General features: G+C 41.3%; 1 protein-coding gene across 7 annotated transcripts in view; it reads left to right on the top strand.

Moving 5' to 3' along the window:
* Positions 1-22,806, top strand: part of CHD7 (chromodomain helicase DNA binding protein 7) — a 185,290-nt gene that overhangs the window by 60,898 nt on the left and 101,586 nt on the right. For all 7 annotated transcript variants that reach the window (XM_055286308.2, XM_063643277.1, XM_063643278.1 and 4 more), the window contains one exon: positions 564-2,402. In XM_055286308.2, the coding sequence (XP_055142283.1) occupies positions 738-2,402 (1,665 nt within the window). In that variant the 5' untranslated portion in view covers positions 564-737. The remainder of the gene's footprint in view (positions 1-563; positions 2,403-22,806) is intronic.

The following is a 22,806-nucleotide window of genomic DNA, read 5'->3' as shown; positions in this document are numbered from 1 at the left end:
TTATGTGGGCTGTAAATATCTAATTTGTATGAAATGATCGATTTTGGTGTTTGTATAATCCTCTAGTCAATTTAACTAAGTTGAGCTTTTCACAGCCCTTGGTGCTGCTGTTGCTCATCTGATTACACCAGGGGAATAAGGTTAAGGGCGGGCTGTTGGTAACCAGAGCATTTCCAGGGCTTTAGTTCAGCAGATGAGCTGCTTGGCTATATTCATACATCTGCTTGCCTGCTGTGGCAGCTGCTGCTGCTTCATGTTGTGTTCTTTTGTTCTGTTTCATCCAAGAATGGAATGCTAGGAAGTGTAGTGAATGGATTAATTTAAGGTTAAGGTTAGTGTTTTGCTTGCTTTCTAAGTAACTGATCATAATGATGCTTCTGGTAGAAGCTAATGAGTTTCTCTTAAAGTGAACTAAATTTATAAAATACAGCTCAGTGAGGGAGCTAGATTAGTATTGTTGATGGGGACCAAATTCAGATGTACAAAATACTGGCAGTTTTTATCATCGGATCCTAATTCTTTGTTTTCTTCCTTCTTCTCCCCCACCCCCAACTCCTTTCCAGGACCTATATCCAGACTTTGCCTGACACTGCAGGGTCCAAGAGAATTAAAGAAATATGGAATGACATGAAGAAGATTAGTTAAGGATTACAGGCTTTGAGGGCAAACACCTCAGTGAAGTGAAGCACAGGCAAGCTCCTGAGCTGTGGTTTGGAGGAGCCGTGTGTTGGAAGAAGATGGCAGATCCAGGAATGATGAGTCTTTTTGGCGAGGATGGGAATATTTTCAGTGAAGGTCTTGAAGGCCTCGGAGAATGTGGTTACCCGGAAAATCCAGTAAATCCTATGGGTCAGCAAATGCCAATAGACCAAGGCTTTGCCTCTTTACAGCCATCCCTTCATCATCCTTCAACTAATCAAAATCAAACAAAGCTGACACATTTTGATCACTATAATCAGTATGAACAACAAAAGATGCATCTGATGGATCAGCCGAACAGAATGATTAGCAACACCCCTGGGAACGGACTCGCGTCTCCGCACTCGCAGTATCACACCCCTCCCGTTCCTCAGGTGCCCCATGGTGGCAGTGGTGGCGGTCAGATGGGTGTCTACCCTGGCATGCAGAATGAGAGGCATGGGCAATCCTTTGTGGACAGCAGCTCCATGTGGGGCCCCAGGGCTGTTCAGGTACCAGACCAGATACGAGCCCCCTACCAGCAGCAGCAGCCACAGCCACAGCCACCACAGCCGGCTCCGTCGGGGCCCCCTGCACAGGGCCACCCTCAGCACATGCAGCAGATGGGCAGCTATATGGCACGTGGGGATTTTTCCATGCAGCAGCATGGTCAGCCACAGCAGAGGATGAGCCAGTTTTCCCAAGGCCAAGAGGGCCTCAATCAGGGAAATCCTTTTATTGCCACCTCAGGACCCGGCCACTTGTCCCATGTGCCCCAGCAGAGTCCCAGCATGGCACCTTCCTTGCGTCACTCGGTGCAGCAGTTCCATCACCACCCCTCTACTGCTCTCCATGGAGAATCCGTTGCCCACAGTCCCAGATTCTCCCCGAATCCTCCCCAACAAGGGGCTGTTAGGCCACAAACCCTTAACTTTAGTTCTCGGAGCCAGACAGTCCCCTCTCCTACTATAAACAACTCAGGGCAGTATTCTCGATATCCTTACAGTAACCTAAATCAGGGATTAGTTAACAATACAGGGATGAATCAAAATTTAGGCCTTACAAATAATACTCCAATGAATCAGTCCGTACCAAGATACCCCAATGCTGTAGGATTCCCATCAAACAGTGGTCAAGGACTAATGCACCAGCAGCCCATCCAACCCAGTGGCTCACTTAACCAAATGAACACACAAACTATGCATCCTTCACAGCCTCAGGGAACTTATGCCTCTCCACCTCCCATGTCACCCATGAAAGCAATGAGTAATCCAGCAGGCACTCCTCCTCCACAAGTCAGGCCGGGAAGTGCTGGGATACCAATGGAAGTTGGCAGTTATCCAAATATGCCCCATCCTCAGCCATCTCACCAGCCCCCTGGTGCCATGGGAATCGGACAGAGGAATATGGGCCCCAGAAACATGCAGCAGTCTCGTCCATTTATAGGCATGTCCTCGGCACCAAGGGAGTTGACTGGGCACATGAGGCCAAATGGTTGTCCTGGTGTTGGCCTTGGAGACCCACAAGCAATCCAGGAACGACTGATACCTGGCCAACAACATCCTGGTCAACAGCCATCTTTTCAGCAGTTGCCAACCTGTCCTCCACTGCAGCCCCACCCGGGCTTGCACCACCAGTCTTCACCCCCACACCCTCATCACCAGCCTTGGGCACAGCTCCACCCATCACCCCAGAACACCTCGCAGAAAGTGCCTGTGCATCAGGTAAGGGGACACAGAGCCTGCCTCTGCATTGCAATGTGAAATTCAACATGGCTAACTTGTCTAATCGAATTTTTCTTTAAACTCTATGAAAAGCTTTTTCATTATGAATGCCTTAATTTTTATTTGTTATTGGCTTATGCATTTATTTTATTCAGGCATGAATCTCCCTGTCCCCGAGATTGTGCTAGATGTTAAGGATATGTAGATAACTAAGACTGGGTCCCTGCTGACAAGGAGCTGGGTCGCCGCTAGCGGGGAGATGGACAGAGGACTCAGAATGCTCACGAGACAAACGCTTTTGTTTCCTTCTCTGAATTCTTCTTTATTCTTTCTCTTTGTGTGTGTGTGTTTTAAAAGTACACTGACACTTGGTTTCTAGCAAAGATTTATGCATGTGTGGTAGTCTCCTCCATCTCTTCTTTTATATTGTGATATTTTTCTTGGGAAGCTGCAAAACATACTTCTGTGATACTTATTTTACTAACTTGAATTTGTTAGTATGAGTTTTAATTGCAAACTGTAGAAAATCACAGTAAATGATAATTCACAGAAGATGTTTGGTCTCTAAAAGATTTGGATACCCAGCACTGAAGTAGGGAATCTTCTTTTTTTGTAAGCTGACGTTTTTGTTATCATTCAGAATTTATAAAAGAACAGATTTAAGTTTTATGTTATCATATTCACAAAGACATCTTTTCATTATAAATTTTGTTGTTTATGCCCTAGGTCTGTGAATGATAAATTAATGCCTGTGTATACAGATTATTCTTAGTGCTATTCAAAAATATATACTGATTATCTACCAGAATGCAACTCTGTTTTTGGGGTGCACAGTAGCCGATTTTAGAGCTATAAAGCATAGTGCTTGTTTTGATGGACTTATTATCAATTTTGGGGAAATAAGACCTGCATGTGAAAATACAGAGGAGTGAGAGACCAGGCATGATTATGTGACAAATGTCCAGAGAGAGGAAATAACCTGTAGTTGAGGGTGCTTGGAATTTGGCTAGGCCTTACCCGGCGGGGGTGAACCCAGGTCAGCAGTTCAGACTGGGGGCTGGTTTGCTAAACAAGGGCACAAGAAGTCAAGCTTGCTGCAGGGAATAGGTTGGAAAGTATCAGTCAGGGCCAGATTGTTGTGATCTTGGATTCCTTTTTAAGGAATTTGGACTTAAATGGGGAGGGAGCCAGTGATATTGATTAGACAGTCCACAGGACAGATGGGAGAAGCAGAAGGTGAAGTGTGAACCTGTTTTCTAGGCCTTTGAGGACAGTTTGGACCAGAAGGGTTAAAGTGGGAGCAGAAGGGATTGAAGCAGTGTTGAAAGTAAAAGGGTTTGGTCAGTAAACAAAGCTACTCAGGGCATCTCAGAGCAGCATTTTTTTTTTTTTTTAAGTGGTGATAATTGTCTTCTATGCATTTTGTCAGTTCATTAAAAAAAAAAAAAAGAAAAAAAAGTATTTTAGGCCAGGCACGGTGGCTCATGCCTGCAATCCCAGCACTCTGGGGGGCCGAGGCAGGCAGATCATCTGAGGTCAGGAGTTCAATGCCAAACTGGCCAACATGGTGAAACCCCATCTCTATTAAAAAATACAAAAAATTAGCTGGGCATGGTGGTGCATGCCTGTAGTCTCACCTACTCGGGAGGCTGAGGCAGGAGAGTTGCTTGAACCTGGGAGGTGGATGTTGCAGTGAGCTGAGATTGTGCCACTGCACTCCAGCTTGGGCAACAAAGCGAGACTCCATCTAAAAAAAAAAAAATTATTTTTATTTTTATTTTAGATGCACGCAGGCATTTAATACAGAGGCTCTGAAGCTTCGTCCTAAGCTGGGCTGGGGGAGTGGAGGTCAGGAAGACTCCTGGGACCACAGGACAAGTAGTGGCTTCAGGGAAGCTGCCCTCAGCCGGTGGGCAGGGCAGCTTCCCTGAAGACCTTGGTGATCCTCATATAACCACCCTTGGTGATTCTTATGTAACCTCAGGGCAAACCACCTCTCCTCAAAGCGGACCAAAAGTACTGTCCCTGAGGCCAGCAGACCTGGGTGGCTTTTAGGACAGAAATGAATGTGACTTAGTTTTTAGGAATAATTATTATCTTATTCCCTGGAAAGTTTCTTACTAAGCAAGGGATATTTTAGAGCAGTGGTTTCTCAGACTTCTCATTCCCGCATCCTCTGTCTTCACCGGAGGGCGAGCACAGTTTGGAGACCCCCTGTGATTATAATCTGATCCCTGGATGAGAATTGTTGCTCTCCTCCAGCTTTCCTGGGTTTTAAGAGTACAGATGCCTCAATGGGCATTTCAGAGGACATGTGTGAGTCTGTGGCGTTTGAGTCCTTGACCAGTGGAGGCTCCATGCATGCTGTGTCCTGTGCTAGACTTCAGAAGAGCCCACATGCATTTCCTCCTTCTTTGAATGTGTCATTATAGGCAAACTCAGGACCTTTACAGGGATGTAAACTAGGACATTTGAGGTATTTTCATTCTAAGTACAATTATGTTTTCCATTTTGCTCATTGATTATTTGCTTTCTTCTTTCTGCTTAACTTTGCATCCTTTTCAGATTTTGTAACACTCAGTTTTGAACATAAGGCTAGGGAGGTGTGAAGTCTCAGGCACAGAACATAGACTTTAAAGTTAGAAAGGTATGTGGACCCCAGCTCTGTCGCTTATTAAGCTGGTGATCTTAGGCGAAGGATTTAACTTCTCTTTACCTCAGATTTTTCATTAGTTAAGCAGGAAAAATTAACTTCTCTTTACCTCAGATTTTTCATTAGTTAAGCAGGAAAAATAGCACCCAGCACAAAGGGTGTTAGATTAAGTGGGCTTAACATATACCGAGTGCCTAGTATAATGTCCACTCCATGGTATATATGTTAATTCTCCTCTAATTTTAGCTTCTGATCTCCTGAAGTGCAAACCTTGCTACATAATTATGTCATTTCCCATGTAGATACAATGTAAAATTAACTTTATTTATTTATTATTTTTTGAGATGAAGTCTCACTCTGTTGCCAGGCTGGAGTCAGTGGCTCAGTCTTGGCTCACTGCAACCTCTGCCTCCCAGGTTCAAGCGATTCTCCTGCCTCAGCCTCCTGAGTAGCCGGGACTACAGGCGCGCACCACCATGCCTGGCTAATTTTTGTATTTTTAGTGGAAAAGGGGTTTCACCAAAATTAACTTTATTTTTAAGGATAGGTTAAATATTATGTAATACAGCCTTAGTTATGAAATAACTAAATTTGATTTGTGCAAATATTATCCCCCTTTTAGACTGTGTTGCCACATGTGAGGAGGATAATGATATGGGTAATTCAAAATATGATCCTAACCCTTTAAAATCCCTCTCTCTGAATGATTGACATTCTACCCTAGGAAATATTTTTATTTAATTGTGTTTTGCTTTAGAGCTACTAAAATTATTTTGCATTTTATATATGATGGAGTAGTGGCTCAATACTATACCAGGTATCAAGGAAGATACCAGATTAGGTTGAAATGTCCATTTAACTTGATAATAGAATTATCGCATTCAGGTAGACTTAACTCTTCTTGAGTTTTTCGCTTTTTAAAAATAGAAATTATGTTCTTATGTGTTTCCTGGCTTCTGAATGGATATTTTCTAAATTATGGAACACATTTAAGTATCTTTAAAGATAAGTTTAACTTTATATTGAAAAGTCAACAAAGAAAATATTAGAACAAAAAAGGCCACAGTTAATCAGATCAAAACGTGAAAAATTACACATTTTGGTATATGGAAATTTCTTTAATGGGAGTGCTAGACTTTCGATTATTTGATAAGATTTACAGGGAAGGAAAAACCCTACCTTATATTTCTTTTTCAATAGCTAATTAGAACAGTTTTTCTCAAACCTTTTTATCTCAGACCTCTACACATTCTTAAAAATTATTGGGGACTCCAAAGAGTGTGTGTTAGCTATGTGAGTTATATGTATTGATATTTACTGTCTCAGAAAGTTTTAAGCTTTTTATTATTTACTTATGTATTTATGTCTTTATTTTTGAGACGGAGTCTTACTCTTTCGCCCAGCCTAGAGGGCAGCGGCACGTTCTTGGCTCACTGCAACCTCCTCCTCCCAGGTTCAAGCAATTCTCCTGCTCAGCCTCCCTAGTAGTTGGGATTACAGGCACCTGCCACCACACCCAGCTATTTTTTTTTGTATTTGTAGTAGAGATGGGGTTTCACCATGTTGGCCAGGCTGGTCTTGAACTTCTGACCTCAGATGATCCACCCGCTGTGGCCTCCCAAAGTGCTGGGATTACAGGCATGAGCCACCCTGCCCGGCTAAAATATTGATGAAAGTTTAAAATATTGATTTGTTAATTATTTAAAAATAATAAACCATTGTGTGTTAACATGCATAATACTTTTTAAATGAAAGATAACTTTTTAAAAAATGAAAGATAACTTTTTGCAAGACAAAAAATTAGTGGCATTGTTTTATATTTATCAAATATTGATTCTCACATCTGCTTCTGACTGTAGTCTGTGTGCTAGTCATAAGCCTCTGGAAAAGTTTGCTGCTCATTTGGAGAAAATGAGGATGAAAAAGCAAATAACATCTCAGGATCATGTAGAAATAGTTCTGGTCTCACAGACCCTACAGAAACCCTGGCCCACAATTTTAGAACCACTGGTATGAAGGAAAGAGTACAGGCTTTGGAGTCGATGAGTTTTTGAATAGAAGCACCACTGCTTAACGTCACCACCTGACGTTGGTAAGAGTGTCAGAACCTCATTTCATTATCTCTGAAGTGAGGGATCATATGCCTTCCTAGTTAGAGGCCCAGTGAGATTAGTAGTAATGTCTTTTAAGTGCTTAACAGTGGGGACTCAAAAACGATATATCTAGCAAGTGTTCAGAATTGCCGGTTGCAAAGCTTTAAGAAGAATCTTACATATTTCAATGTCAAACATTTTCATAGTTGTTTGACTTTATGTCCTTGATTTAAGTGAACACATATCAAATGCTGAGGCTTCCTATGTGCTTTTTTGAGGGAGGGAGAACAATCTTGCTGTGTGAGCAGGAAGATGCAGGCAAGAATATGCCATGAAAAGCACACTGTAGAGATCAGCACTGATCTTTAAGATCATTCTTATAGTGGGAGAGGTGGGGGTCTGGGAGGGCTTTCTGGGGGCAGTGATGTCTTTGCCAAGATGTGAAAGATCAGTCTAAGTTGAGAGAAGGATGGATAAAGGAGGGAAAAGGGTTTAAGATTTAGGAAACAATGAGTGCAAAGATCAGAAAGCCCTTTGGGCCTTGAGTGTCCCTAGTATTGCTGGAATGTAGGTCTGGGGCTTAGTGGACAGAAAGCTGCATGGTCCCGGGCCCATGGCACTGGAGGGCACTAGGAGGTGTTTTCAGCATGGAGAGGGGGTGGAATCAAAAATGAAAGGTTTATCACTACACTGTGAACATGGATGAGAACAATCTACAAGGAAGGCACAGAGCAACATTTTGTTCATTTGAAGAGCTTATCTAAAGAAAGACTGGTTAAGTGGATTGTCCTTAAGGTTACAGGCAAGTCCCTGAGTTTCTGGATAGAATTTACACTGCACAGTCTGTAGACATGTCCCAGATCATGGATTATGCTCTTAAATGGAAAGTTCTAGTTGAATTTTTAGGATCTGCAACAAGGTGTCCTTAAAATAAGTTTATTTTGGATACATTTGTACCTTTTTCATTAATTAGGTCCTGAAATACATTCATCATGAAACAGAAGTAGAAAAAAATTTTAAAGGCTGCTAAGATTGAGGTGATAGGTAATAATTTCCCATCTCCTCATTTTCCCTTGAGATTAAAAAAAACCTGGAAGAATCAGTGGTACAATTTTTTTTTTTTTTGAATAATAGCCTTTCTGGGAAAACCTTTTATTGGTAAATCTCAAGTAGCATCAATCTTACACTGAGATTCTTTAAGTTTACCCAGTAAATAAAGAATTACAAGGCCGGGCGTGGTGGCTCACACCTGTAATCCCAGCACTTTGGGAGGTAGAGGTGGGCGGATCACAAGATCAGGAGTTCGAGACTAGTCTGGCCAGCATAGTGAAACCCCGTCTCTACTAAAGATACAAAAATTAGCCGGGCGTGGTGGCGCATGTCTGAAATCCCAGCTACTCGGGAGGCTGAGGCAGGAGAATCGCTTGAACCCATAAGGTGGAGGTTGTGGTGAGCCAAGATCACGCCACTGCACTCCAGCCTGGGCAACAGAGCAAGACTCTGCCTCAAAAAAAAAAGACAGACATGGGCAGCGTAATTGGCAACTAAGTAAATTTATGGAAAAAGGTGGCTATGTTTCTTAAGGATCATGTATGCAGGTTGTAATCAGAAACAGACAAAAATACCTTTTCAATGGAGAGCAGATGTATCTTGTCAATACTACCTTTCTCACTTCTAAAGATGTCTGGGAAAGATGAGAAAACAAAATGTCTCTAAAAAAAAAATCAGCTTTTACCTAAGTGGTATTCAGGGGCTTTTGCAAGTGTATGCACCTTCAGAAAACAGGCACCCAGGCTGGACCTCATTGGAGCAGGTTGCCCTCTCTGGTGCTCACAGAGGGAAGGCAAAAGAAATCACTGCTTTCTCACTTGCTATGGCCCACTGCTAGTTCTTCATGACATCTTTGATTAAAGCAAACCATCCAGCCTTTACTGGTCTCTCTTTCCTGGGCCATAGGTTGCTCTCAACAGCCTGTTGTTTCTCACGAAGATTCTTAAAGTATTTCTTTTGACTACTTCAATTTGTATATACTACAGCTTATTGAGTAACCTGTCTGCGTTTTTCCTCAACATCCAACAAGCTGGTTTATCCCAGAGGTCAGAATTATACCAAGTGTCGAGTTAAAGCACAGGGAAAAATCTACTCCATCTGTCCTTTCACCCCATAGTCTGAAAGCATGAATGGCTGATAGCCTTGCCCCTTAGATGGCTTTTATTTTGTAAAAGAGTATTGTTTTATGTGACATCAAAATTTTTGTAGGTGATAAGAATTTAGTTTGTTAGTTTACCTTTGAAGCCTGGATATTGGGCCTCTGCTAGGTGTCCCAAGTAGCCAATTGATATTCTTAAAAGAAGCCACTTTCGGTGCTGCATTTTCATCTTGGTGTCTTAGGTACCTTCATGAAAGGCAGTACCACATGAAAGAAATACTTATTTAATGCCTGTTATGTGCCAAGGACCGTGTTAAGGAGAGATTGCTGGTATGGTGGAAGGCAGGGAGGAGACAGCAGCCTCCACCGAGGTGGAAAGGGAATTTTGTTATTTAAGTATAACATTCTGGCTGTCCTATCTTTGTGTACTTACTATGTTCTAGACCAGAACTGTCCAGTTATATGATGGGAGCTACAAATACAACGCATTTATGTTGATACAGATTTTCTGGTAACCACATTTTACCATTAAAGAAACTGGTAAAACTAATTTTAGTAATACATTGAATTAAACCAACATATCCAAGACATTTCAACATGGAATCAGTATAAAAAATTGCTTGTGAGATATTTTACACAAGAATTTAAAACCTGATATGTATTTTACACAGATTGCGTGAGCTGCATCTCAGTTGCTCAGTGACCACACATGGCTGGTGGCTGCATATTAAACAGCACAGGCTAGACTCTTTCCGTATCAGTTGCTGCAAATTCTTTTTAAAAACAAGTCAGAGTATAAATAATTTTATTCACATGTCAATAAATGTAAAATTGTTAGTCTAATTATGACAGTCATCCTCCAAGGCAGGTGTTACCCACCTTTGCTGTAAGGTTAAGGAAGTAGTAGCGGTGTTTTTAGGTATCATGAATAAATGCAGTACTGGGGGGTGTGCCTGTGTTAGGGATATTAGTATCAATTCTTGACAAGATACATTATTGAAGTTTGATTTCATTTGTTTGAGTTTCAAAGAAGGCTACCTAAATGGTGTTTGTCCTGTGGGAAGAAATAGTGTGTTTCTCTGAAAGGTGGATTACAGACCTTTTCAAGGTTTTAGTTTTGAGTGGTGTTGGGATGCTTTTGGTAGTTACTCCTCACCTCTGTCCCCTGGCTTTTTGCCTCTCTATCTCTAATAGAATTGCTTGTTTCTTCATGAAATTGACTCTCCAGGATAAGGGAAAAAGCCTTCATTTTTATTAATATGCATGATCCCCCCTCCCCATTTCTTTCACTTTTTTCTTCTGTGCTGCTTTTTTCTTCCCTGTTATAATAATCTTTCAGAAAGGCAGTCTCTGGTACAGCAGAGCAATAGTTGGCTGAGGAAGAAGAATTGGGAAGTGGGTTAGGGGGACAATTAAGGGAACAGCATTGTGAGAACTAATCTGGAGAATTTACCCTAGCCTTGACATCTTAATGTTATTTTCCATTCTCTGTAGTTACAGCTGTAAATCTATAGATAATCCTTAAGTAGCCATGCAGAGATGGCCCTGGTATTTCCTTTGTTGCTGAATGCAGCTCTTGTATCAGTGAAGAAAGTCAGTAGCAAACTTGTACTTGTCCTTTTGCCTTGTAAAACTTTAGTAGTTTATGGTGTGTCACCAGGAGTGAGGTTTTATTTTGTTTTTCCTTCACTTAGGGTAAAAAATGGAGGAGAACCTTCAAGGGCTAGGACATGATAGCAGGAGTGGTAGTGATGGAGAACTTGAAGTTGGCAAAATGCCAAGAAATTGACAGCGTTGCATTTAGAAAAGTCAACATAGATACAGGACTACCCACATCATCTTGCTTGTTTTTTATCCTGGACAATTTCCAGGACGATGGGAGTGATGGCCAGGGAAGGCTGCAAGGCATTTCCTTAGCTCTTATTTTAAAGATTGGATCAAAAACATGCCTTTTTGATGCTCTTTAATATTAATGAAGGCTATAATATTTCTGATATTCTTTAAAGCGTATTTGTCCTGTTTTCCTCTACTGTGTTCTGTGTTTAGTTCTAAGTCATTCTGTACCATAGGTTTCGGGAGTCCTAGACGTTAACCTTAACTGTGTTAACTGTGTAACTTGGCTCACTGTGTGAAAGCAAAAAAACAATTGTTTTCGGGTGTAAGCAAGTGTTATTAATCTTAAGAGTCTTTTTGTTTGTTTTGGCCATAAGTATAAAGCATTGGAGAATATTGAGGAGGTGCAAGCAGTGGTGCTGGGAAACTGTGTGGAGAGTTTTTCGAATGGCAAGTGTTCTAGCTTAACTTGTGCCTTTCCTGTCTAATCTATTCATAGACTGGCTGAAACAGGTTTGCAATATTAGCATAGGAATTCCACTCTCACCCATTTGGTGGGCTATGAAGTGTTCTGGCCTCTTGCCAGCGGCTGCTCAGTTTAGGGGGCTGGGAGGTTGCAGGGTGCATATCCTTTCTTGTGAACAGGCAAAGAACTTTAGATCATTCTTTTTCTGAAACCTTTTTGTTTTTTGAAGGTATGTATCTAAATGTGCTCTTTAATGGAAGGGGAGGGTATAGACTTAAAATTCTTATTGAATATAGAAATACTTGAAATTAAAGTTTAATTTTTAGATCATGTTTCTTGATGGACTCTTGTAACTTGAACATTTTCTTCCATTAAAAAAACAATAATAGAAAATTGTGGGATTTTTGCAAGTTGTGATGTGTTTGTTTTAACTGTTATTTTTAAAAACAAGTCTAGCATGAAGAGATACCAACTTTAACCACTTTGGAGCATGCTAGAAATAAACTGTGGGGAACTAACTTGGAGAATTTACCTTGATCTTGACATCTTAATGTTACTCTCCATTCTCTGGAGTTACAGCTGTAAATCTGTGGATAATATCTAAGTAACCACAGGGAGAAATGGAACTGGGGCAATAAATAAGTAGAATATGTTGACTTTGCTTTAAATTGGCCCATTACTAAGCTAACTCCATTTTTGGCTGCTCAAATATGTCAGAGACATTTCCATGAATGAGAGCTATTGAAATGCATGAAGACATACCTTGGATTAAAGGAGATAAGTCAGAGTTTTTTTAGGGAAAGTGTTTTATTTAAGTAAGTTGCTAAGTAGTATTTCATTTTTGTCATCGATTTCTCTGAATGTTTTTTTCTGTTTACTTTAAATATATTTATCCAGACAGTGGGACATGTCAAGGGAGTAGTCATCTTCATACTGGAATAAGGTGCTGTGGGAACCCCTGTGCTAAGTGTCCTGCCTAAGCTGACCTCTGATGCAACAGCATGTCTTTCTTACTTGAAAACCATGGTAGAAGACTTAGATCAAAGAAGGAAATAATTCAGTCTAATTTTAGAAAACATGTTTCCTTAGATGTGAGCTTAAGGCTTGCAGTTTTACTTTTTGCAAGAAAGTTCAAAACCAATATTCACACATAAATAAGGTCTCTAAGCTAGGATATCATTGATGAAGAAAACAATAAAACAACAACAGTAAGAGACTAGTCATTCATAGAATAAAAATGAGCCCAATAATAAGATCAGTTTTTTGTTTTGTTTTCTTTTGAGATGGAGTCTTGCTCTGTCGCCCAGGAGATGGAGTTTGCAGTGGCGCGATCTTGGCTCACTGCAGACTCCATCTCCTGGGCTCAAGTGATCCTCCCACCTCATCCTCCAGAGTACCTGGGACTACAGGCGCCCACCACCACACCTGGCTGATTTTTGTATTTTTAGTAGAGACGGGGTTTCACCATGTTGGCCAGGCTGGTCTCGAACTCCTGACCTCAGGTGATCCACCTGCCTCAGCCTCCCAAAGTGCCGGGTTTACAGGTGTGAGCCACCGCGCCCTGCTACAAATCATTAAGTCAGTTTTAATAAGCTCCCCACATCAAAGAGCCACGTTAGATGCTAGAGTGGTATTTCATACTGAATATAAATTTAATTCCAAAGTAAGTAAATGCAAAGAGACAAGTGTCAGTTTATTTTTTTCATTTAATGTTTTCTCTGTCATTTTTTAAGCCTCTCACCCCTCCACTATTCTGCGTAGTGGTCACACACTAGGTGGAGCTGCCAGGACTCTGCCACTCACTGCTAGCACAGGTTGCTGGACAGGCAGGAGCACAGAGTTGTGAAGACCACAGGCTTCATATACACTGAGAACTCCATTTAAATGTGGCTCTTCCATTTTTTTCTTAAGTCATCTTAAATACATACTTAACTTCCCTAAACCTCAGTTTCTTGATACAGTGATTGTACCGATTACACAGAATTATGAGAATTAAATGAGATAATGACTGTAAAGTTTTTAGCACAGCATGTGGCATGTGGTATATGCCCAATAAATGTTAAATATTTTTTATTATAACTACTGTTGTAGTGATTATCAAAATAAGCTTTTGGAATTCTTTCTTTTTTCACTTTATACTCCTTCACTGTGAAGTAGACTGACTTTCCCTTATTTTGGAAAACAGGACATCATCTATCAGTGCCTTAAAAATCAACTTACTAGACTCTCCATAAGGCAGACAAAAATTCATAATGTTTTGTAGGGGGGAGCAAAAATTACCATCACACTACTGTATTTATTTTCAGTTGAATCTCTAGGAAATATTACTGTATACAAAATACTAGCTGCTTTCTAAGTGTTTCTTTCTTTTTTTTTTTTTTTTTTTTTTTGAGACGGAGTCTCGCTCTGTTGCCCAGGCTAGAGTGCAGTGGCGCAATCTCGGCTCACTGCAAGCTCCGCCTCCCGGGTTCATGCCATTGTCCTGCCTCAGCCTCTCCGAGTAGCTGGGACTACAGGCGCCCGCCACCGCGCCCGGCTAATTTTTTGTATTTTTAGTAGAGACGGGGTTTCACCGTGGTCTCGATCTCCTGACCTCGTGATCCGCCCGCCTCGGCCTCCCAAAGTGCTGGGATTACAAGCGTGAGCCACCGCGCCCGGCCTCTAAGTGTTTCTTTCTAACTTCAACCAAGGTGAAAACCATCACTTAGTTTTCAGAAACTTCAAATGGCAGGTGAAGTTGACGTCCTGTTTCATATTGCTAGGGATGGTCGCTGGTATTCCCTCTAGCGTGCAAGAAGTTCACCCACTGACCTATAATATATATAGGTCTACATAGAGAAAGTTCAGTAGTACTAAGTCTTTGTTAAATATAAATATAAACTTACAAGTACCTTAAATCCAGTGATCCACTTCACCCCCTTGTTGTTACTAGCATCTTACCATGTTTTCCTGGTGTGCTCTCCAAAACCCTGAGATGATATTATACTTTAGTGGATGGGCTCCTGCTGACTGGCACTGAAGGCCGTGTTGTGAACTCAGTTGATTTATGAAGGCTGTCCCACTTAAGATTTTTATAATGCTTCTTTATCCTAATCTATTTTTTTTCTTAAAAAGTAACTTGATATGTTTTAAAGTGTGGAAGACACAAAATTGAAAGGATGGCTGCAGTGTAATTTAGTAGCTAAATTTAAAAAAAATAAGAAGACAGTTCACATTTTTTCAAATAAGTAAGGATGGTTTACATTTTTAGAGACAGTTTTTATCCATAAAAACCATTTATGGGCAACACTGTAACATCATTGCCATTTTTTTTTTTTAGAATTTACTGTTTAGAGCGAGAAGAGACTTGTGTAAGAATTGAGCTTGGAGCCAGGTTTTCTCTGCAAGAAAGAGTGGTTATGTCTTTGCTCAAATTTAAATATAGGGAGAGGACCCTTTTGTTTACTATCTTCAAACTTTATACACTATAGTTTTTAAATTTTTTAACAATATTTTAATGTATTTTAAAATAAATATTGGTAAAATGAGATTGAAAAAAGTAAACAGAAAACCTATTTATCTAATGTCCATCAGTTGTAATATGTTTACTAAATATTGTGTATATTGTTTATATGTATTTTACTGAATTGTAATCTATATACAATCTGTGTATTAAATGAAATGTTTCCTGAGTTTTATACTGTAGAGTGGTTGCAATCCAGGCTATCATATATGTTCAGTGAACTCAAGGTTTAAGGAAAGAAAACCCTTTTAAATATAACTGTGTACTGAAATTTATCAGAAAGTATCTAGGCTTTTCCAAGTTATTTTTTAAAGAAGGTTTGCCGTGTACTTTGATATCATGCTAATAATGAGTCTTTGTAGAAAATGTATAACCTAGTACTGTCCGTGATCTTTCTGTCATGATGAAAATGTTCTATATTTGCTCAGTCCAATATGGTAGCCACTAGCCACAAATGGTTACTGTACCCTTGAAATGGGGCTAGTGAGGCTGAGGAACTGAAATTTTAATTTTATTTGATTTTAATTTAAATAGCCATGAGGCTAGTGACTTTCATATAGGACCACTGAAGTATAACCACACAAGCCAAATTATTTCAAGTATCAGAAAATAAGATGTAGAGCACAATTAAAAATAGAAAGGAGAGTTTTTTGTTGCATATGTAGCCAGTGTAAGCTTTGTGTTTCCACTTTTATTCTCTCTCACCTCTTACTAGGTGGCCCTGAAACCATGGGTATCTCATGTCTTTGGCCTTGTGATGTAGTGATAGGATATAGTCATCTATACATGGTAAATGCTGACATAAGTCACTTCATTATTTTTTGGAATAAATTTTTGCTGGGTATCAGCCAATTGTTAAACACAGCATATTGTTTTAACTAATGCAAGTATAGCATCTTGTTTTATGGTATAAGTGATATTTTAGAAAGTTGTTAATCCCAAAAAAGTCCCTGTCACAAATGCTTCATGTAAAATATTTAAGGCCAGGCTCGGTGGTGTGCACCTGTAGCCCAGCTATCAGGGGGCTGAGGCAGGAGGATTGCTTGAGCCCAGGAGTTTGAGGAGGTTACAGTGTGCCATAATTGCGCCTGTGAGTAGCCACTGCACTCCAGCCTGGGCAACATAGTGAGACTGTCTCTTTTAAACACACACACACACACACGTGCGCACACACACACACATTTAAAATGGATGGGGTGGGTGCATTGCATATCTTAGATAATATCCACTAGATTTTTGGTTTATTAATTAGGTCATGGGTAGGACCTTGATAGAAAATAATTTGTCAAATCCTTTAGGTCATCAAGTCTAAGCAAATATATTAAATGCCATTTGAAGTGCTCACTTTAAAATGCTTAATTTTATGTTACATGAATCTCAACTTGATTTTTAAAAAGGGTCTAGAGTACTAATTTGATATCTTATTGCTGTAGAGAAGAGCTCCATTCTTTGAAAACTAGAAAAGAGAAAACCAGAAAAACCATCATAGGATGAATATTCTATATTGAGTCTCTAACATTTGTCCTCACCTGGATGGAAATTTCCCACATTCTGCTGGGATTGGGGCCTTAAAAAATGACTGTAGGAAATCCAGCCCTTTATTAAATCAAGATTCCAGAGAGCTCTGTCCAGTGGAATTTTCTGGGATGATAGAAGTCTTCTTTTTGGTGTCCGGTATGGTAGCCTGTAGGCACTTGTGGTTAGGAGGCACTTGAAATGGGGCTAGTATGACAGAGGAACTGAATTTTAAATTCTATTTAATTTTAACCAACTTAAACAGCCATATTTGGCTACTGACTACTATTGGACAGTGCAATTCTAGAATCATAATTGGTAGAGAAGTAGTCTTCAAACTTTCTTGTCTCCAAAGAGAATTTTTTAAAAAACTTTTTGTATACTTTTTTTTTTTTTTTTTGAGGTGGTCTCACTCCGTCGCCCAGGCTGGAGTGCAGTGGCATGATCTCGGCTCACTGCGTCCTCTACCTCCCCGTCTCAAGCAGTCCTCCTACCTCAGCCTCCTTAGTAGTTGGGACTACCCACCTGACTAATTTTTTTGTATGTTTTGTGGAGATGGGGTTTCACCATGTTGCCCAGGCTGGTCTCAAACTCCTGAGCTCAACTGATCCGCACCCCTTGGCCTTCCTAAGTGCTGGGATTACAGGGGTGAGCCACTGCGCCCAGTCTACAATATTTTTTTAAAATCACATTTGTTGATATTACCACTGACTTTTCAGAATTTTTTTAAAAATTCTCTTTTTCAGTTTGAATACATGCATTAAAATGTGTTTGTCTTCATGACAATTATCTCACTAAACAGGCATTTGTCACCTGGATGAAATGAAGGACTGCCCTCTTGGTATTTATTAACTCTCTGCTTTGCTGCCAAGTGACTCTTCCTAAAGAGGTTGGTGTCCCAGAGGTGTTTATACTCCAGGGCAACACACTGTAATAATATTTGGGATGAGTGAAAGCCATTTTGATAAAGAGAAGTGATTGTAAAAAGGAAGGTGGAAAGGGGGACTTTTTAGAGAATAGATACCAAAGATGACAGTGTTAGTTCTGATAGAATGTATTTTGAGCCATTCTGGTTTGACACTTAGATACCAGAACTATTCTAGATAATAAAATGAGGCATGATTAGTATAAGAAAGAACACTTAACCTTGCTGCTACTGAGGCAGGTGGGGGCATTCATCCAGATTATTTAATACATGAGACAAATATGTTCAGGTAACTGCTTGTCTGTTTACAATTGTTTTATTTAAAGTAATAGTTCTCAAATGTTTTGGTTTTGGAATCCTGATGCTCTTAAATATTGAGAACCCCAAAGAGCTTTTATTTATTCTGGTTTTATCTGTTGTTATTTACCATACCAGAAATGAAAACTAGGAAATTTAAAAAATACATTTATTCATTTAAAAATAATAATAACCCCCTTATTGGTTCATTGAATTATGCCAATCTTCTGATTTTTGTATACTTTTTTTTTTTTTGAGGTGGTCTCACTCCGTCGCCCAGGCTGGAGTGCAGTGGCATGATCTCGGCTCACTGCGTCCTCTACCTCCCCGTCTCAAGCAGTCCTCCTACCTCAGCCTCCTTAGTAGTTGGGACTACCCACCTGACTAATTTTTTTGTATGTTTTGTGGAGATGGGGTTTCACCATGTTGCCCAGGCTGGTCTCAAACTCCTGAGCTCAACTGATCCGCACCCCTTGGCCTTCCTAAGTGCTGGGATTACAGGGGTGAGCCACTGCGCCCAGTCTACAATATTTTTTTAAAATCACATTTGTTGATGTTACCACTGACTTCTCAGAAAAGTCTTTAAAGATTGAAAAGTTGTTTCAACATGTAATATTTAAGCATTTCAACAAATCATATTTAATAGAGAAATACTGATGAGATATTTTACATTGTCTTTGTACTAAGTCTTTGAGATCTGGTGCTTTTGTACTTACAGCACATCTCAGTTTGGATTGGCCACATTCCAGGTACTCAGTAGCCACACATGGCTGGTGGCTGCCACGTCAGACAGCATGGCTTGGTAGAAGACAGTTGAGAGGTAATGGGTTTTGAATTAAGACAGTGGCAGTGTGGGTGGGGAGCGGTCAGGGGGGTAGAACTTTACAGGACGACTGCCATATCTCTTGCTTACTAGATGAGTGGTGACCTCCCAGTTGATGGAAGAATTAGGAAAACAACATAAGTTGTTTTTTTTTTTTAATATTGTTCAGGGATAAAGGGGCAGGAAGTAAGATGAGTTAAGTTTTAGAGTTTGAGATTTAATTGGGACATTGGACCTTGTGGATATGGAGCTTAGTAGAGAGTTTATGATCTTGAGGCCTGGGAAGAGGAGCAGAAGCTCTTTAAGCCCAGCATAAGACTCCCTGGCCTGTCCCTTCCCCTCCTGAGCTGAGCCCACCACTCACTTGGACATCCTGTCACTGCTCCCATCCTTTCTCTGGCTTGAGGGCTGTCTTCTTGGGCTTCAGTGGAAGATAGATAATCACCTCCCACCCCCACCAGTCAGTGGGCTGTGGTCAGAGAGCAAAAAAGAAGCATGCATGGGTCTGACTTCACAAACATGCCTTAACCTTCATCTGAAGTGACTGAAATATTTCTTTCTTTCTTTTTTTTTTTTTTTCTTTTTGAGACAGTCTCGTTCTGTCATCCAGGCTGGAGTGCAGTGGCGCAATCTTGGCTCACTGCGAGCTCCGCCTCCCAGGTTCACGCCATTCTCCCGCCTCAGCCTCCCAAGTAGCTGGGACTACAGGTGCCCACCACCATGTCTGGATAATTTTTTTTTTGTATTTTTAGTAGAGATGGGGTTCACCGTGTTAGCCAGGATTGTCTCGATCTCCTGACCTCATGATCTGCCCGCCTCGGCCTGCCAAAGTGCTGGGATTACAGGCGTGAGCCACTGCGCCTGGCCTGACAGAAATATTTCACAGTTCATGAGCCATTCAGATTTTAAAGTTTATTTAAAAATTATGTACAATGAAATCACAAGCCATTTTGGATTAAAAAGAAGCAAGATTGAGGTAGTTCAACTGCTGCTGGAAAATGTCTGTCCCTTTTTATTTTTGATATCAAATTCTGAGAACTTTTTCTGGGTCTCTTTCTAGCAGTACTTTTGTTTGGCTGTGTCTCTATGGGAATGAGATGAGGGATTGCAATTAGTTCATGGCAGAAAGGGAATATTTGTTGCTTGTCGACTCTTATTTAGAATATTCAAAGATGAGGGAAGAAGCTCATCCATCTATTCAGCCATTCATTCATTCATTCATTCATTCACCAGTCAACATTGCTGTGCATTTACAATGTGCTGGATGCTATGTGAGGTCCTGAAGGTATAGAAATAAGCTGTTCTCTCCTTTAAAAATCCCAGTTACCATGTAGTGATATAACTGTAACAAAGAGATAAATGCAGACTTGTATGGGAGAAGAAATGCAGGGCCAGGAAGGAAGGTGAAGCTTGAGCCAGGTGAAAGGGGTGATGAAGGAGAAACTTATGCAGACATAGTACAGAACATGTAGCTTTCAGAGAACAGCAAATGTTGCAATATTGCCTTGGAACAGTCTTCAGAATGTGCTTTCATTTATGTGTGCATTTGTTAGTTCTACAAAAAGTTCAAGGCACTGTGTTGAGCACTCTGGAGGTGCAGCTGCTTTAAGGTGTAAATGCACGAGGCAGCATGAGTGCCCTTTTCAAGAGCAGAGAGCACGTGAGCAGCTGCAGTACCCAGACTGAGGAGATGTGACATCCACATTAACATTTGAAGGCGTCGTGGGACTTTGATATTCCACCCACAGACAATAGGCCTCTGGTATGTGTTAGTCCCTGCATTGGATGTTGGGGATATGCATACACACACACACAGCCCCACACACACACATATGCACACGCATGCATGCACACACACGTGTATTTATATACGTGCATACACACACACACACGCACACACACGTATGTATATATAAATGATAACAGTATAACATGCTGCTATCCTTCAGCCTCTCACAGTCCAGAGGACCTAATAATAGTCAGACAACATGATGTATGTTACTTGACCTTGTGGGAGCACTTGACCACCTGGAGAGATTGGGGAAGGCCTTGGGAAGAGGTTATGTTTAAACTGAGTTTTGAAGGTTGAATAGGAATTAACCTGTAGAAGAGAGTGGGAAAGGACATTCTAGGCAGGAGGAATGATAAATCCACAAGCACTAAATTGGGAAAGAGCAAAGTGCCTTTGCGCGGCTGCTGCTGCCGAGCTTGATAGGGCGCAGCATGTGTGGTGGAGAGGAGGACATGGGCCAGGAGGGCCGGGGGCAGCCCCGCACCAGTGGTGCTGAGGGTTTCAGCTTGCAGTGTGGTTCACAGGGAATCACCAGTCAGTTGTACAGAAGCATGGGCGCTTTACATTTTAGAATGATCTTGCTAAAATCAGAAGATTCGCTGACGAAGATGAGACTAGCAGGAGGAAGATACACGAAGAAGCCCTTTGTTTCGGGCCTGGACTAGAGAAGCACAGGTGGAGGAAACGGCCACTGGGAAGATGCGTGGGGAGGAAGGTCTTCACTACCAGGTGGACGTGGCCAGTGAGGGTGGGGAAGAAACAAGGTTTTTCTCTGGATTGGGTGACTGTGTATCACAGTGACATTAACCAAGCTGGGGAAATGGGTGGTTGGCAGAGGAAGGTGATTCTGATTTTTGGCAAGCTGATCTTGAGATGCCAGGAGGAAACATCCAGTCTCAGGTGGAAATAAGCATCTGACTGTGCCATGCAGACATGGAATCCTGATGACCACCCAGACTTAAGGGAGAACACAGAGGAACCAAGTCAGGAAAGGACAGATGAGGGAAGAATGGTCAGTGACAAGATATAACAGAGAGTAATGGTGTAGTAGCAAAGGGTTTCCCCAACTTTGATTTTTGAAAAACTTCAAATCCACAGAAAAGTTAAATGAATAATACAGTGCACACCTGCTTATCATTCACCTAGAACTAAAAGTTGCTAACACTTTGTCACTTTTGCTTTAATCTGTTGCTGCCATTGCCCTCCTGAAGGAAGCAAGGGAGGTGGCCATGGAGATCTTTTGGCAAGAACTCTGAGGGCAGAGACAGCCTGTGCAAAGGCCCTGAGGTGGAAGGATGTGTAGCTTGTTGTCTGCTGGTAAGGAATTGATGTGGCTGGAGTGAGAGAAAGGGGGAGAATTATAGAAGTGTTAGGGAGGTGGCAGAGGTCCATATGATTGAGGGCCTTGCAGGCCATGGTGAGGTGAGGACTTTAGATTTTCCTGTGAGGGAGAAGGGAAGGTACTGGAGATCTTTGAGAGAAACGTGATACGATCTGATTTGCATTTTGAAAGAATTGCTCAGACTGTGTAGCAGATTAACCAGGGTAGGGGGTAGGGCCAGCAATAGGAGGTCAGGTAGAGAGGTGACAGCTGTAGTCCAGGAAGGGTCTGATGTCACCTGGGCAAGGATAGCCGGGGGGGAGAGGCCACTAGGAGTGTGTCCTTTGTCTATGTTGAAGGTGGAGACAGCGTGATTTACAGAATGGATTAGAGGTGATTCAAATGTAAGACTAAGTGAAGGGTCAAGGGTGACTCAAGTTTTTGGCTTCTGCTACTGGTGCAGTAACAGTTTGTGGAGAAATCAAGAACCTGTTTTGGAATGCATTAAATTTGAGGTGCCTGCTGGGATATCTGCATGGGTATATGGACTAGACAGCTGGACAGAGAAGTCTAGAGTTGAAGGAAGTGGTGTGGTTTAGAGAAAGGACTTTAAGAATCATTGACATATAGGTAGTATTTAAAGCAAAAGGTAGATTCTCTCGCTGGGAGAGAAAAAAAGCACAGATAGAGTTGAGATCCAAACTCGGAGGCCTGGAGCGCCCCAGAAATTATAGGTCGAGAAGCTGATGAGAACCAGGAAGAACCCGGAAGACAGGAGGAGAGAGGGCTGTCCTGCATGTCATGCGAAGAAGCAAGGAGTGAGCAGCTGTGACAGGTGCTGCTGATAGGTCAGGTGGGATGAGAAAGGAGAGCCTTGGAGGGCACCTTGGTGAGAGCAACTTTTGTGGAATATTAGTGTGCAGTCAGTCAGAGCAAGTTCAAGAATGAATGGGAGGAGAGGAAGTGAAAACAGCAAATGTTGTTCTTTCAAGGATTCTGCTCTAAAGAGGAGCAGTGCTGGAGGAAGATGTGTTG

Source organism: Symphalangus syndactylus, chromosome 7 (genome assembly GCF_028878055.3).
Source record: "Symphalangus syndactylus isolate Jambi chromosome 7, NHGRI_mSymSyn1-v2.1_pri, whole genome shotgun sequence".
Classification (NCBI taxonomy): Eukaryota; Metazoa; Chordata; class Mammalia; order Primates; family Hylobatidae; genus Symphalangus; species Symphalangus syndactylus.
The sequence above is the reverse complement of the archived record's forward strand: the minus strand, read 5'-3'. Positions and strand labels throughout refer to the sequence as shown.